Here is a 17,069-nt window from a genome sequence, read left to right on the forward strand (position 1 = left end):
TGCCCAGTTTCAGAGGAGGACTCCTTGTGAGTAAAGGGCTCCTCCTGGGCAGGGCCCTCCTCATGGAGGAGAACCTCTTTCAGAAGCTCCTGATGTGCTGCAGCTGAGCCCTGGGTGGAGCTCTGAAAGATTCAGATTACAGGCCTCAGTTCTCATTAGGGAGAGCTTCTGGAACAATGTCTTTACGTCAGCTCTGCTCCCTGATTTCCTTGCCTCTGACTACTTAGTGCTCCCTCTGCTGGACTTCCCATGGGTAGACCTTGGATTGCCTAGTGACTTTGCACCTAGACTCATCCTTGTTTGGTGCTATACTCTTGGTGTGAACCCTATTGGCTTCACCCTGGACAAAGTGTGTGCAGTGTGCAAAGCTGGATGCAAAGGACAGAAGCAGGGAACCCTGGACTGACTCTGCATAAGGACCTCCTTCAACCTTGACCCCACTTCCACATCCTTACATCTTGTGAGGTTTCCTTAGCTCCAGATATGTCAACTTGTTCTTAAAGTAAACTATTCTCTTCTGCCTCCGGAAGAAAACAGAGAAATGGTTTGCCTGAGAAATGAAGGGATGGCAAAGATCATTATTTAGGGAACAAGGATTTAATCCACCTTTTCACAGCCTGGTGCCTTCCAGGTGTTTGGAACTATAACTCCCATCATCCCTAGGCATTCACCATGCTGGCTAGGGGTGATGAGTTATATTCCAAAGCATCTGGAAGACATGATGTTGAGGAAGGTTGATTTAACCCATGCTATGTGTAAGACCTTAATAAAATGTGGCTGAAAGATGGGGTTGCAAATGGGATAGTGGAACATATTTGGGGAGTCATCCTTGCTGGCTGGGGAAAATGCAAAGGAATTGTTCAACTATCAGGGTTTCAGCCTGGGCCACACTCCTGCATCGTTGAAGTCTCCTCCAAAGCAGAGAGAGGAGGACCCCGCAACAGGAGCAGCATCACATAGGCCATACAAATTTTATCTTACTGACAGGATTAGACAATTTGGAGCCCCTTTTGCCCTGAACTTGTTCCCCACAAACTGTCTCTAGGATATCCCTTAGCAGAGTACCAAGAAAGAAAAGTTTGGATGAAATCCAGCCTCTGCTATCATCAAAACCCTGCAAGATGTTTCCAGAAGAGGAAGCTTCTCCATTGTCTTTGGGGATGCTGGGCCTTGGGCTGCTCTTATGGGGGAAGCTCCCTAAAATCCCCTATGTACCCTTGGTCATGATCTGGACCTGGAGCAGACACTGATTAGAGAAAGTGCAATAATGGTAGGTGGATCAGTCATCTGAATTGGTATCAGATGGCTCATCTTTGGGTCTCAATCTTTAGGGTCTGAGAGTTGAGTCAGTAGAAACAATATAAGCTATAAGCCTTGAAAGACAATAATCATTCTCACTGACTTCACTTCGTAGTTTCCTTCTCCATCAGAGTAACAGTTGGCTATAGCCTCAAGAATCCATTGCTTCCTAGTGGTCTTTTTCAGCCAGCTGGTGGAGGTGCGAGTCCAAAAATTTTGCATTGTGTTTGGTTTTCTCCAAGCCTATTATCTGATCACACATTTTTGTTTGGATAATCTTTTTGTAACCATGGTTAGCGAGAGAGCTTCCGTAACAAGAATATTAAATGTTTCAATTAAATTTTAGCCATTGATTCCCAACATCAAGGTAATGCATTTTGCTGTTCAATTAAAAATAACAAGCTGCTGTGTCATTCGTCGCCCAAGTGTAAACGATGGAAAAGTGTTCAATAATGCAATAAAAAAAATGAAATATCAGTGCCTCTGTATTCTTTCCGAAAGCCTGAGAGAAATAACGTCCAGAATGATTAACCCTGAAACTTGGGCGTCTAAAACTTTTAAGAAGTCAGAGAGAGAACTGGGCCATACAAGCACGAGAGCTACATCTGAGCAAATGGCCTCTCTTAGTACTTGCTCTTTGCTGAATGTCTGCTTCTCATCCAGAAGGACAGAAGCGATGACAGCCCCTCATTCAGTTCTCAGAGCTCACCAATGTCCATCATTCTTGAAAAGGGCAAAAAAGTGGACCCTTTAGGTCAACATGAATGCATGCCCCCTGGTGGGTTTTGATAACATTTTTAATATTAGGTTTAGGCTCTGTTTATAGCAGGGGTACAAAACCTCAGGCCAAATCCAGCCCTCTGGGCTACCCCAGTGTCCCTCTGGGGGGTTGTCAGAAAGCCACACCCCCTTCCTCTGATCCCTCCCCCACCCCCCATCAGATTTTAGGTGGTTTTCTGACTTGTGCAGTTTCCTCTTCATTCTAAATGCTTGAAATGCCTCTTCTAACTTAAGGCTCATGTACTAGCAATTAGGGCTGTGCACTGCTTCGGCCTGAAGCCCGAGCTCCAAGTAGTCCTGCAGGATCTATTTCTGGAAATACAGGGAGTCACCATTTTTAAAATGGCTCCCTTGCCCAGAACAACAAGATGGCTGCCAGCATGCATCCAGAGGGCCCAGGAGGTGGTGGTGGTGGTGTCAGCACCCATCCAAGGGCCCGGGGGGGGCCAAACCTGGGGGATGGGCAGCATGTTGGGGGGGGGGAGTGGGATTTAGATGTCTGAATCCCACTTTGGCCCCACAAGTTGGGCCCCTCAGAATCAGCCCAAAGTGAATTGGGCCCGCCTCAGGAGCCCCAAGTGGCCTCTGAGACAGATTGGGTGTCCACGCACAGCCCTACTAGCAATAACAGCTTTAAAGTTAAGATATGTGTTCTTTTGGTTCTGCCCCCTTTGCCTTTGGCCCCACCCATCACTGGAATGTAGCCTCCAAAAGCCTCTTTGAAATGGAATTCAGCCCTTAAACTGAAAGAAGTAGGGATCTATGGATTTCGTTAAATATGTTCTGCCTGTTTTTCACAGATTGTCAGACGTCTTTTGTTCTGTTGTTTGACCCTTGACTGAATTAGATGTTTTTTAGGGACATATGAGAACTTAATTTCACTTGTGCAAGGGCAAATTTGTGCATCCCCCCCCCCAATTAAAAACTGATCCACAAGTCCATGCAACTCAGAAAACAGCTGGTCCTCTGTAGAACGCACTAATTTGAATCCATTGCAGATTCAATCCAGACTCATTTGAATCTGTTGCAGATTTCTCTAACATCCCTACATTGTAGGCATGGAGTGCAATTGGAGTTTGCAGGGTTCTCTCCAGCCTGCCCTACAGAGGAATGTGCTCTGAATAGGCATCTGCAGTTTGAAGGAAAAAAGAGAAGGAATGGTGTGGATGGTGGAAGAGGCCATCTGAAGTAGGCTTATAGTGATTTGGATTGAAACCACACTTAGTGTATGTGCCTTCTTTGCTATCTAAGGTCTGGTTCCTTCTTGCAGCAGAATAAGGTATGAGAGTGGAGTATTACTTAGTTTAAATAGGGCCAGCCCTACCATTAGGCCAAGTGAGGCATCCTTCTCAGGTGGCAGATGCTGGGGGAGGGGGAGTAGATGGAGCTGTGTGTGCCCTGTGTCCCCTAAGCTAACGTGCTAGCATGCTGAGTGAAACGACAAGATGTTTCCCCTCATTCCATGCACAAAAACCAACCAGACTGTCAGGTGATTGTTACTTCAACACTGGCAATGGGACAACATCCTCTGTTGCACTTGAGGGCAGCAAGCTAGCTTAGGGGGTGGTGTGTGTGCCTCACAGCCTGTCCTGCACCCCTAAGCTAAATAGCAGATACCATTTCTGAATGGTCCCCTATGCCTTCCCCACGCTTACATACTCAAAACTCCAAAGGGCAATCCCTTTAGCAAGAACAGCTTTCCTTTTGCTGTTACACTGGGACTATACAGACGAGAATCTGTGCTCAGTCTGAGGTGGAGACAGTTCAGAAGCTGCAGCTCATGCAAAATGCAGTGGCCAGATTGAAAAGAGAGACAAGAAGGTCCAAATGTATAATACCAATTCTGGACCAGTTGCACTGACTGCCTGTATGTTTCTGAGCCCCATTCAGGGTGCTGGTTTTAACCTATAAAGCCTTATATGGCTTGGGACCACAACACCTGATGGAGCACCTCTCCCTGCATGAACCTACTCATACACTATGTTCATCATCTAAGGCCCTCCTCCTCCAGGTGTCTCCTCCAAGGGAGGTTCAGAAGGTGGCAACACGGGAGAGGGCCTTCTCCATAGTGGCCCCCAGTTATGGCATGATCTCCCTGACAAGGCCCACCTGGCACCAACATTGTTATCTTTTCAGCTCCAGGTTGAGACCTTCCTCTTCTCTCAGGCATTTGGCAGTGTATGATGAAGTTTTAGTCAGGTCTTGGATTTTTCTTATTGTTGATTAAAATTATTTAGATACATGTAGATCTGTGTGTGCTGCCTCTTTAAATGATCGTATGTAATCATTTTGACACTATGTATAATGCATTTTAATGGTTTTTAATCTTCGTAAGTCGCCCAGAGAGCTTCAGCTATTGTTGGCAGTGTAGAAATGTAACAAATGAAATGAGACCTTGGAACACATTGTATTGCACTGTCACTTATATAATTCTTCAAGACAGAAGTTTATTTTAAAGTGGCTGGAGGCAGGGCTGGCCTTAGAGGTGGGTGAGCCGGGGTGGGGGGGGGAACAAGCTGGGTTGAGGGGAGGGGGCGCCAAGCTGAGCTCAGTGGCTGTGGGGTTTTTTTTTAATGTACTGCCTGCAGTGAGCTAGGGTGGCAAAAAGCAAGTGTCTGTAACCTTTTGTTCAAGGTTCTACAGTTTGTTTGGGTACAAACTGCAATAATGATCTTCCTTCAGTAAGCTTTAAAGTATGTTTCTTTTTCAATTTCCACCTTGATGTCATTTGCGCTAGGTAAAAATCAGTGGAACGCAGCTTTACTTTGAGGTAATATTACTGAGTACTTAGCAGTTCAAATACTGTATAAATAATAAAGCCGTAAGCTGCAAGAGGTCAGCTGGATACCTTTGTATTTATAACTTTTCTTTATTTTAAAATAAAAATAATGGATATTCTAAAATAAAGAGTGCTTACCAAAAGATAGAAACTGCCACAAAACAAAACAAAGGGTTATAAATAAAACCTGTGTTTCACAGTGCACTGCCACTGCTCAGAATGTGGCTTTTCGAACTTTGGCTTGCGCAAACTGTAGCACAGGGGCTGAGAGATCAAGGTCTTGAGCAAGGTAATTCTGAAGAAACATCACACCTGCACCAGGCCCCGTACATCCTCTGGGTGGCCCTGCAAAACTGGCTACAGGGGCGGGGGGCACTCCTTGACCAGAGCACTATTTATCCTAGGCCCAGATAAAAGAAGCTGAGCGGAAGAGGAAATACTGGTATTTCTCCTTACAATTCTGACATACAGGCTTATATTTGATTCTGCAAATTTTTAAAGTGCAGTTTTGTCTATAAAAAAGGAATGGACTAATGGTATGATTGAGTGTCAGGATGATGATGTTGAATAAAAGGAGGGAGCATGTCAACAGAAGGGGCTTTTAGTTTAAGGGTTTTAAAAGGGCCTTTTGTTTTGTTGTTTTTAATTGTAAATGACTTCTGTTAATTGTGTAACTTTTATGTGTAAACTAAACACATAAAAAGGATTTCATTCTGGAATTGTGTTACTTCTTTGTGATGCCAATTGGCTAAAGCAATAAAGATTGATTTGATTTTGAATAGTCCCCTATATAATCAAAATCAGATTGGTACAGTTGGAGGTGGGGGTGCTACCTACCTTTCCTGCCAGAAGGGAAAATTATTCCTTTACAGAGCTCAATTTAATGGATTAAAATATCAATATTAAAATATATCTCAATGTGATCAGAAAAAATAGAAAGGGCAGTCACTGAGGTTATTTTATATGCTCTGTGAATACTAACAGTCAGTCTAATTGCCTGATCTCACCACTTCTTTCAACTGGAGCACATAAGGTCATGCATTTGCAGATCAAACCTTACTGTTGTGCTCTGGACCCCCTGCAGACTCAATTTCCCAATCAACATTCTCTCTCTCTCTCTCTCTCTGCTCTTTTATTTTTGTTCAGCAGTCCTTCTAGGAGATGTTTTGCTTATTAAAAAAAAAGGCTGCCTTCCCCAGTGAGTAGGGTGGTCACATACACATCACCAAAAAAGAGGACAAAGGGAGATGACAATTTGCATAAAATTTGTTTACATTTATGCAAATTATACAATTTATCCAGATTTAGAAAGAATGGCTATAATTTAACTAGGAATGCAGTACATCTCACCATAGTGGGGAAAACTGTGACCAGGTGACCTGTGTGCCCTGCTCAGTCTCCTGTCCAGGTGCCAACTGCTGATGAGCAACTTGAAGGCCCCTACTGCTCTCCCTTCTTATCTTTCTTTATCTTTGAACTGGGATGGACTGGACATCCCTCCAGGCAGAAAATGCCTTCAAATACAGGACTGTCCTCTGTAAAATGAGGCACCCTAGCAATGAGATAACTACCAACTAAGTGGGTTTAAAAAAAAAAAAAGTTCATTTATTATCATTGAAAGAGAGGGGAGTTCAGCATTTGTAGGAAAAGCAGAAGACAGAGTTATGGGGAAAATGTGGGGTTGTGTGTTTTTTGGTGATACTCATCAGTGACTAATAGGTGCTTTACAAATAGGTTCGTGGGCATGGTGTCTAGAAGCTAAGGAACACCACAGAATCTCTACATGTTTCACTTCCAAGTCAAATATTAGAACTATTTATATTCTTTGCATTAAAATGTATACCCCACACTTTAATCACATCATCAGGGCAGCAGTTAATGTGTGTGCAAGTGGGTGGGGGTGTGGGCATTCATAGGAAATGCTGAGACTTATAGCACTTCTCATTAGTAAATGTGAATTATGGTAGGGCCATTTTGGTGTTTGTTTGCCAATATGTTGTTCTTCAGCACAGGCTCCCAGGGTGGCTAATAAATCATAAAATGAAATTAAAACACTAAACATCTACTTACAGTCACAAATTAATGAATGCAGCAACACAATACAATGTATTAGAAGCCAGCAAAAATAATAGACATCCCAGATTATTTATTTATTTATTTATTTATTTATTTATTGCATTTATATCCCGCCTTTTTTCCTCCAAGGAACTCAAGGCAGAGTACATGATCCTCCTCCTTCCTCCATTTTATCCTCACAACAACCCTGTGAGGTAGGTTGGGCTGAGAGTCTGTGACTGGCCCAAAGTCACCCAGTGAGCTTCCATGGCCGAGTGGGGACTAGAACCCGGATCTCCCAACTCCCAGTCCAGCACTCTAGCCACACTGGCTCTCAATTAAAATCAGCTGATTGATATTTAAGACAACCTGGGCAAATAGCAAAGATTTTGCTGAAATGACATCAAATTCAGTGTGGGCCCATTCGCCCCTAGAAAAGTGTTTCAAGTATGGAATGCCACAACTGAGAAAAAGGCCTTCTCTTCAGTTACCCATGCTTCAGGAGGCAGGGATGGACTTGGAAAGGGGCCCCAGATGCCGAATGTAACATTTGAGCCTGTCCATGTAGGAGAAGGCAGTTCTTCAGATACCTAGGTCCCAAGATGATTAAGGGTGCAATCCTATGCATGTTTAGACAGAAAAGTTCCAAAAATACTAAACTGCACACAACCGGAACACACGAATGTAAATTATATATTATAAGGGGACAAAATCAAAATTTGTGTATACAAAAAGGACCACAAGAGTAACAGCACAATACAAGTAACAGAATTATAAACTGTAGATGAAAGTGGCTAAATGCTACAAGGACAAACAGTAATTAATTGCAGCTAGAAAAACTGTGCTGTAGAGATTTGTGGCCTGTTTTTTACAGGAACCCAGATATGCTCCTGTTTCACAGCATGCTTCCTCAGAAGTAAAAATCATAGAAGTTGAAAATGAAGACATCACATATTCATATCTGTACCATGTGCTCTGTAAATAATATAATTATTCCCATTTGAGGTTGCACATCAATACATAACGGTGTTGCAATCTGGATGGACCTAATAGTCGTAATAGACAGAAAAGTTGTACAATTTGCAGCATTTGCCAGCCTGTCATCCTGTCTGGGGAATGCTGGGAGTTGTAGGACTTTTTCTGTCTGAACAGGCATAGGATTGCATCCTACATCTTAAAATCTAAGCTAGGGATGGAGGAGAAATTTTTCAGTTTGCATTTGATGTGAACTTACCTAATTCCACACTTTCAAACCACTATTCAAACTGAAATTCAGTTATCCTTTCAAATTCACATTTCTCAAAATTTTGAATGGAGTTCTCTAATAAAAAAATGGTTACAAAAATCTGTATATTAGGCAAAATAACTATTAAAATGCATTATATTAGGAAAATTGCTTGCAAATGTGTATATTAGGCAAAATGCATACAAAATGCACATATTGGGAAAAATATGCACAAAAATGCTTATGAATTTTCATGCAGACTTAAAGTTTGGGACTGAAAAATGAGAAACAGAGAGAAACTGGAACTGGCATATTTTTCCATCCTTAATGTAAGCCCTACCACTCTGAATTTTGCCCAGAAACAGATCGGCCAGTGAAGTCATCTGAGAACTGAAATTCTGGCCATGGTTAGCAGTCTAGTAGCCGGACCTAGTTAGCAGTCTAGCAGTTCTGAACGAAGTGAAATTTCTGAGCAGTCTTCAAAGGCAGCCCCATGTGTAACACTTTTCAGCAGTCTACTCTGGAAGTTGTCAGAGTATGGATCACTGTGACAGAATTATCTCTGTCCCTTCAAATATAGGAAAGATGTGGGCTGCAATTCTGCATGTGCAAAGAGCAGGGTGGAGAGTGGCTCATTAGTCTCCATTTTAATCTTATTAGGGAGCAATCCTCTGGCCGCTAGAGAGTGGCTAGACGGCCACAGGATATGCTGTTTTCTGGGAACCGACCTCGGAGCCTGTGCTCTAAGGTCGGTTCCCAGAAAACCGAACTCCCCCCATGTCCACGCTGCAAGCCCTGTCATCTGTGCTCGGAAGAGGAGCACAGAGCGACTGAAAAGGGCTGGGGCTGGGAGTGTTCCAGGGTGGGGAGAGCAGAACTACTTGTACGACACATCTACAGCAGCCTCCTCTCCCGTAGCCCCCCCCCCATGATTCTCCTGCCTTGCTTTGGATAGGCGGTTGCCTCCGAGTTCGGAGGCAGCCGCCTATCTAGATAGGATTGCGCCCTTAGTCTCCAGTTTCATCTCCCTTTCCCTGCTTCTGTCCTTTGCACTCTGCTTTGCACACTGCACACACTTTGTGCTTTGCACATTGCTGCTGTGGTGGAGGGCTGCCTTTCTGGAAGGCCTTCTTTTTCCAAATCAAGTTTATTAGGCATCCAATTACAGGTTATAGTCAACTGCCTTTTTTAAACAATGGTGCAGCAAGCATAGAGGCAGCCCAGTGGGTGACAAAAGGTTAAACCAGAGCTTTATGAGGAGCTGCCTGGTGCAAGATGAAAGCCACAGTTGTCACAATGATTAAAAGGTTGGTTTGTTTTTCCCTTGGAACATGTGAATTAGCCCTAAGAATGTTCTTATTCTAATCTAGAACGCTCCTATGAAACTGTTGCCTCCAAGCATCCCCCCCTTTTTTTCCCTGTCACCCATCTCCAGATATTTCCTTCAGGGAATGGGAAGGTGATAACTCATGTGGTTCCTCAGCAGGGAGCTCATGAAAAAAATCAGCAGAAATCATTCCCTGTAATTTGATGCGAGTGTTTGTGAAACTGTTTAGCAAGCCCATGTTGCCCTAACTGAGCTCATGCCCCTGAGTAATGACATGTCTGCACATTCTTCAGTATGGTAAGAGGCCTAAGGAAGATTCACTGCTCCGCTCTTGCTTTGAATACCCTTTTCTTTTCCTGTCATACACAGTTTTGCTAGACCTATCCGGACAGGTCTGCTTTTTATTCTGTTCATTGTCAAACATGTGAGATAGAAATAAAATAATTGCCCTTTCATCTCCAGGAGAAAGATGAAAAGGATTTTGTTTTTGGTCTGCATCTGTTATTTGTGAAATATACCCCTCCTTCACCAGAAACTAAAAATAACATAGGTTTGCAAATTGTCATGAAAACACACAAAAAGCAAAGGTGTTGGCCATAAGAAAAATGGTAAAATTCATATTAGTGTAATAGCATTTTTAGACCAACTCAACGGTCACTAAAAATGTGCAAGCTTTCAAGATCTCCAGATCTCTTAATAAGGCAAGTTGTTTCAAAAAGCAGCTAAGGGACGGAAATAGGAGAGAAAAAAGACCGACAATGTTGAAGTCATGCTGTCTGCATGGCTTTATGATTGTCTTCAGTATCTTATCAAGGGTTTGCAGACATTCAGATCTGGCTCTACTAGACGATGTGATGATTTCAGTTTTCACCTGGATTTGCCACTAGGACCAATGGGAACAAGAAAAAAGAAACGTTGGTTGATTCCACCATTTTCAAAAATATAAAATCCATCTATTTTATTCAGAACAGTCATAAAGACAGTTACCCTTGTTTCTGTCCATAGTGACATAATCTAGGTGAGATTCCCAGATCGGCTTGCTGTGTTCATCCACTGCAAGAAAACCAAGAAGGAGTCATGTGGCACCTTAAAGAATGTGTTATGGCATAAGAGTCCACATCATGAGATGCTTGGAGTTTTGTCCATGTTCGCTAGATTTGGATGTCCATGTGTTGGACGTAGTTCCTGTGTACATGAGTGTGGAGCAGAGCAAAGTGAGAAAGGAAGTCTGTAGCTAGTGATAACAGGTTTTTTAGCTGCTTCATCCAGTGATGTTGCCAAAGTTCATATTCAGCTGGTTCAGAATATGAATTTTTCCAGCTTGTAATATTTGGCTCCATTACAAACAGAGCAGCATCTTCCTGAGAAGATCTTTTCTGGTTCAAAATGTAAACTGTGCTTCTGAGCATGTCCCAGGGTTCCTTCCTGACCTGGGCATTTCATTCTCCAAGCCACCTAAGAATTCAGTAGGGATATTGGGCACCATGGAAACAACACGGACATGTTCAAATGCTCCTTGCACTGGGACACTGTCATGCATATCCTCAGCAACATCCCAGGCACAAGGAATTCTGTGACATGTAGTTCCCAGGCTGCCTAACATTCTAACTTTGGACTTTGGTGCCTTGGAAATCTACATATCCCAGGCTCCTGGAATGTTGCCAGTTCAGAATTCTAGGTGCCAAGAAAGAAAGGATACCTCACATAGAGTCTCTTGGTAATCTCTGCTACCACTGTTGCCAGGTTTTAGGTGAAGGGAAGGGAAGCTAGGGGTCATGAGGGTGCTGGGGGTTTGTAGGAAGTGGGGCATAACTTTGGGGCCCCATTGTACTCCCAATGTTATCTTTGGAGTGCAATGAGACTTTTGGCTTTTGTACTTCTGTTCCAATGTTTTAATAGCTTCTACTAAAACTGAGAGGCCATTTCTGAATTGGGATGAGGCAATGTATTGGATTTGGTTTCAGCAAGGAGTCAGGTATGAACTTCCACAGCGTCCTTTGTGCTATTTGTAGTGTATAGAGAACTGGATAGCCCTGCATATTGGATGGTTTACTGTGGCCATGCTAGAAGTAGATTTCTTCTTTGTATACAGCTGAGCAAGAACAGATAAGGCCGTCCTGTGCATTTCATACTTTCCTTCTGCCAAGAATATTCTTCCTCTCTTGTGAGAAACACTCTTTCCTGCCAAAAAGCTAAGCCCCCCTTTGTCCTCCTTGGTGAAGGGAGGGAGGTGTGTGTGTGTGTGTGTTGTGACAGTGAGAACTCAGTGAGAAAAGCCCTATAAAATCCTGGACATATTGGCCTGCTACCTGTTCTCACCTGAAAGGGAGAAGGTCGACCATTTGCTCAGGAACACAGCCCCTGGGACAACGCCCGCTGCTTCTAGGGAACCGGGGTAGCTCCAGCGTCAAGCTGAGGGTTGTGTGTAAGCTTTTCTTTGCTTTTATTATCTGCATCTATTTTCCATCAATAAACTGTATCATTCTTTCACACAAGTGGATTGGAGTCATATTGGTACTTTCAAATCTGTTTAGTGTGGATCTTGGCTAGATCAGGCCCCAGGTTTAAGATAGGTAAATTCTAGGAGATAAGGAAACAAGCATGATTTGGAGACTAATGTATAACTTACTGCTGATGTAAGGAAGCTTTCTTGGCTGATGTCCTTGCAGTTCTTTCTTTTTGCCAAGCTGAGTTATAGTGTACAGGTTGAATCCCTTCCTGGCATAGAAACATAGGTACTCACCTTATACCAGGTCAGACTATTTGTCCAGCTGGTCCAGTACTGACTCCCGCAACTTGCAGCATCTCTCCAGGGCCTCTGGAAAAGATCTTTCACACCACCTTTAAACTGTAGGTGCCAGTGATTGAACCTGGGACCATTGCCATGAAAAGCATGTGCTCTGACACCGAGTTATGGTCCTTCCCTTTCCACCATTTTTGTCCCCATATCAGGTCACCTGTTCAGTTGTTGGCTTGAATCCTGATGCCATGTGGGATCTCTGCAAACATCATGAGGCTTACAGGGACTAGACATACTCAGCCAGCCCAAGAGCTGAAAAGATCCACAGTGATGCTGAGTCAAACATCTTAATAACTCAAAATGTTTTTGGATCAGTAATCCTGTTGCCTGTGTGTCATACAGTGGAAACTGCTCCTAATTTCTTCACCTGCCAGCTTTTGTACATGGCTTCAGCAAAGTTTAGAATGAGCTGAAAGGCTGTGCTCATGCTTTAAACAGTCTTATAAATCAGATGAGCAATTAGCAGTCACTTTTAACTGACTGAATGCAAACTCTGAATTATGAGCTGCTATTATCTAATAACCCAACAAGTGGTGTGAATAAATCTTTGCTAATATGAAAAGCATCATCTCCTAACACCCCCTTTCCCCCTTTAAACAGATCTGGGGGAAATTGTGAATAATGCACTTGGACTGATAAACTATGGATACTGTGTGTGTGTGTAGAAGGTTTCATTTATTGCTGCAGATCAGATTTATTGCATAGGGAGTCTGACATCTTAATGTTCAGCATTAATTCACCATTTGTTTTTGTGTAATAAGCTTGTAGTTTTTCAGTAGTGTAATATGTTAAATATTTTTTTAAAAAAATTATAATCAGTGGGGAAAAAGTAAATGATTTACATTTTAATTTCTTGGAATTTATTTTGGATCATGGTATTTGTGATTTAAAATAAAACAGTGCTGGATGACAACTTCATGAGATTCTTTTGCTGGATAATGTCTATTAGTGGCTATTTTAAAATGATATACAATTATTTGTTTTAAGTTTTAAGTTTCAACACATAATCTACCATAGTGAGACTAGGGATGTACGAATCCCTTACCTTGCTCCGCTGAGGGGCATCCGTGGTGGAGGGGAGGCGCTCCATCCCTCCCCCTGGAATCCTCGATGGGGGGGAGGCGCTCAGTCCCTCCCTCCGGAATCCTGCCCGGCCGGCTCCACTCCGCGGCCAAGCCGCAGAGCCGCCGGCCAGCTCCGGCCTCCCGCAGCCAGACATCCGGCCGCTGGGCAGCCCTGCAGGGACGCAAATGGCAGCTGTTGTAGCCGCCGCCATTTGCGTCCCTGTATTGAGCTGTGATAGGCTACGTAAATATTTACATAGCCTATCACGGCAGGAGGAAAAACTCCAGTGTACGCAAATGCCTTTCGTGGGGGGGGACAACTTTGTCCCGTGCGTCTTTCGTGGGGGGGGGCGGGGGCTTCGTTCCACAGGGGGCCGAATGCACTGGCATTCGCCCTCACCGAGATCTGTCATGGAATTCTCTGACATCCCTAAGTGAGACTAGAAATGTGGACAAGATCAGAAAAGCAGAACTTAAGCATTGTTTCTGAATTTTGGGGACTAGAAACTTTACTATAATGTGCTCTATGTGTGGTTACCCTTGAAGATGGTTTGGAATTTGCAACTGGTGCAGAACATGGCGGCCCGCCGGATTCAAGGCAGCCGTCAGCAAGACCACATCACTCCAGTGCTGAATGAGTTGCACTGGTTACCAGTTGTTTTCTAGGCCCAATTCAAGGTGTTGGTATTGACCTTTAAAACACTATATGGTTCTGGCTCAGTTTATCTTAAGAAGTGCCTCTGGCAACACCAGGGATGCTGCGCAGCGAGATAGGCCTCAGAAGGCCTTCTGTCTGTCCCATCAGCCAGGACAGCTAGGCTGGTGAGGCCTAGGGAGAAGGCCTTTTCTGTGGTGGCCCCCACTCTGTGGAATTCCCTCCCTAGTGACCTCCACCATGCATCAACTCTTTGATGAGCTTCCACCGGACTTTGAAAACCTGGCTGTTCAGGTAGGCATTTGGGGTGGGTTAGGGTTTTTTTTAGAGCAATGTTGTTTCATTCAGTTGATTATGTTGTCTTTTGTGTTGTTATTCATATTGTACACCACCTAGAGTGGCCGGGTAGCTGGCCAGATGGGTGGCTAATAAATCTAATAAATAATACTAAATCAGACTCCCCCCTGCTTGCCCCCCCCCCGAATCCAGCTCAGTGCAGAATACATAGGTACTCATTTTGATGAAAAGATGTGATTATTTGACCATTCCTCTCCTACTCCTGAGCTTCCCTATAGTTCAGAAAGTGGCACATCTTCCACATGAAGGGGACATGGTGGCCAAGGGTTGTCAACTTGCAACCATCAAAATTCAGTGGAAAACTAAATATTTTGCAAAAAAAAAAGAAATGTAAATATAGAAGGCATTTGGGGGAAAGACTGGGATAAAGTACAGTGCAGAAAACAGGGTTTTAAAACTTTAGTTTCCATTGTAGTCAGTGTGACAAGTCATTGCATTACAACTACCCAAGATGCCGCCATTTCTTTCCTGTATAGGAGGAGCCCTTTGTGATGGTGTCAGAAAATGTTTTGGGAAAACCGAAGAAATACCAAGGCTTTTCGATAGATGTCTTGGAATCCTTATCCACTTACCTTGGCTTCACGTATGAAATTTATGTTGTGCCAGATCACAAGTATGGACGCCCCCAGGAGAATGGGACCTGGAATGGACTGATAGGAGAACTAGTATTTAAGGTAAGAGTGCTACTAATTCTTGCTTTAAAATCTATACAAGACAAATAGGTCTTGTGCACATTTTTTCCCACTCTTTTCTGGTTCCTTCTCACTCATGGTCATTGGGAAAAGTCCAGATAAAATCAGGCACAGTTAAATTCTACTAAAATTAATTGCTTTTAAAGTTTAAACAGATGGTAAAGCACTTAAGGCGGCAATGCTATACTTCCTCCTTCAGGTTGTACTTTTCAGGCTGTAGGTTTGGGCTACAGTGCCCTGGTATGGACATGAGTCACCTAAAATTTTGCTTTTACTCATTTGGAGCACAAAGGACTCTTCTGTGAAGCAGATAAAAGCTGAAGGGCTGTTCAGTTCAATATAACCCACTTGTTCCCACTGAGACCATGCACCAAACTGCCAAGATCCACATTAGAAGCAAGGAAAGTAGGCAGAAGGATCAGTGAGCAGAGCGGCGAAGCGATGCCTCACCTCACTCTGCCCACAATCAGGATTATTCTAGTCATAAGCATCAAAGGCTTGCCTCTGGGACAATGTCCTCTGAACCCACTAGTATCCAAACATCCAACACAGGAGGAAAGATTGTGGGACAGATTTAAGCTACTTTAGCCACCAACACCATGATGCATTAGGAGGGACACTGATCAGTGATCTTATGCAAAGTTGTTCCCACCTGTGGTGCAGTCAGATGTGAGATGGTTGCTGTGCACATTGAATATCACTGTGGTGAATTATGCATCAGCCTCAGATATGTGCTTGTGAGAGTTATTGAGCCCTCTCCTGCCTTACCTGCACCAATAAGGCAAAGAGAAATAGCATCAATGAAAGGATGCAAAGGTTGCAGTCCTCATACTCTGGTTAATTTGTCAAGACCAGCCATAAGTAAGCAGGGCAAACCAATCTGGGGAGGGGGGTGCACGGCGGGGGGGGGATGGCATGGTTTTAATGGCTAACACATTGCATAAATAATGCACAGCACCCAGAGAGAAATATTGATAGCCAAGAATAATAACTGAGGTATACGATCATCGGAAAATGTTTTATTGATGAACAATAACATTTACATTGTGTAGATGTGTGTATTGGGTACATATACTCCAATATGTAATTAATAAACCACCCTCCTCTAATTAATTCTGCATTAAATGTTTACTGCTATAAATAAATTTCACAAAGTAAACATAATGTATTTACCGATAGTTTCACATTTAATCTTCGGCGTACGTATTGTTCCTCCCCTGGAGTGAATCCATGCCGAACTCAAGCTTTGACAGAAATCTTGCCATTTCTACTAATGTAAGCATAACTGGAGCACCCAGGAGATCATCCGTATGTGAGCATTTGACCCCATTTTGTCCCCAAAAGGCACTGGCATAGCTGTTGAAATGGAGGAAATTGGGGGGGGGGGCAAGGGTGAAATGTGTGAAATGTTTTGGGAAGCACATCACTTACCTTGCCCTTTTTCCAGAGATGTCCATTGCAGGGAAATCCAGCCCCTTTTCCTGAGATCCAAGACTTTTCTCAGTTTGCTTATAGCAAATTATGCAAATAACAGCCAAAATGTGCGCAAATTATGCAAACTGCAGCCGCAAATTGTGCAACTTGCTATTTACTGCAGCTGTGAGCAAATGGGCTCTCAAAATTCTCCAGCCTATGTGACCAAAGAAATTGGAGGGACAATTTCACCAAATTTCTCCTAGGGGAGGAGACATTCTCCAACAGTTTCTCACAGATAGGGCTCACTATTGGCAGGGGTTGCAGCACAGATTCTTTCTTTTTTCCTAAGGGTTTTTGGTTTACTGCACTGCTTCTGTAGGTGGCAATAGCATCAAATGTTTGGAGGCATCTACTTTTCTGAGGTAGAATTTTGGATTTCCTTTGGTGGTATTTTTGAGCTTACCTAACCACTGCAATGTGGCGGAGGGTGCCATGTGTGTTTTCTCTCTCTATTACACATCTTTCCATGCTCTGCAGCCTCCCAGGCCACCTGCACTTCCTGAACTGAAAAAGCCCCATTGGAGGAATTGCCTCATGATGTCTGCCTCATGATGGCTTTA

At 43.4% G+C, this 17,069-nt stretch overlaps 1 protein-coding gene across 1 annotated transcript in view; it reads left to right on the forward strand.

The window, feature by feature from the left end:
- Positions 1 to 17,069, forward strand: part of GRID2 (glutamate ionotropic receptor delta type subunit 2) — a 1,421,890-nt gene that overhangs the window by 1,113,092 nt on the left and 291,729 nt on the right. Inside the window, exon 10 of the mRNA XM_084855634.1 lies at positions 14,818 to 15,015. Within this exon, the coding sequence (XP_084711760.1) occupies positions 14,818 to 15,015 (198 nt within the window). The remainder of the gene's footprint in view (positions 1 to 14,817; positions 15,016 to 17,069) is intronic.

Source organism: Heloderma suspectum, chromosome 5, assembly GCF_057233095.1.
Source record: "Heloderma suspectum isolate Gila_16-S chromosome 5, 16-S_ref, whole genome shotgun sequence".
Lineage (NCBI taxonomy): Eukaryota > Metazoa > Chordata > Lepidosauria > Squamata > Helodermatidae > Heloderma > Heloderma suspectum.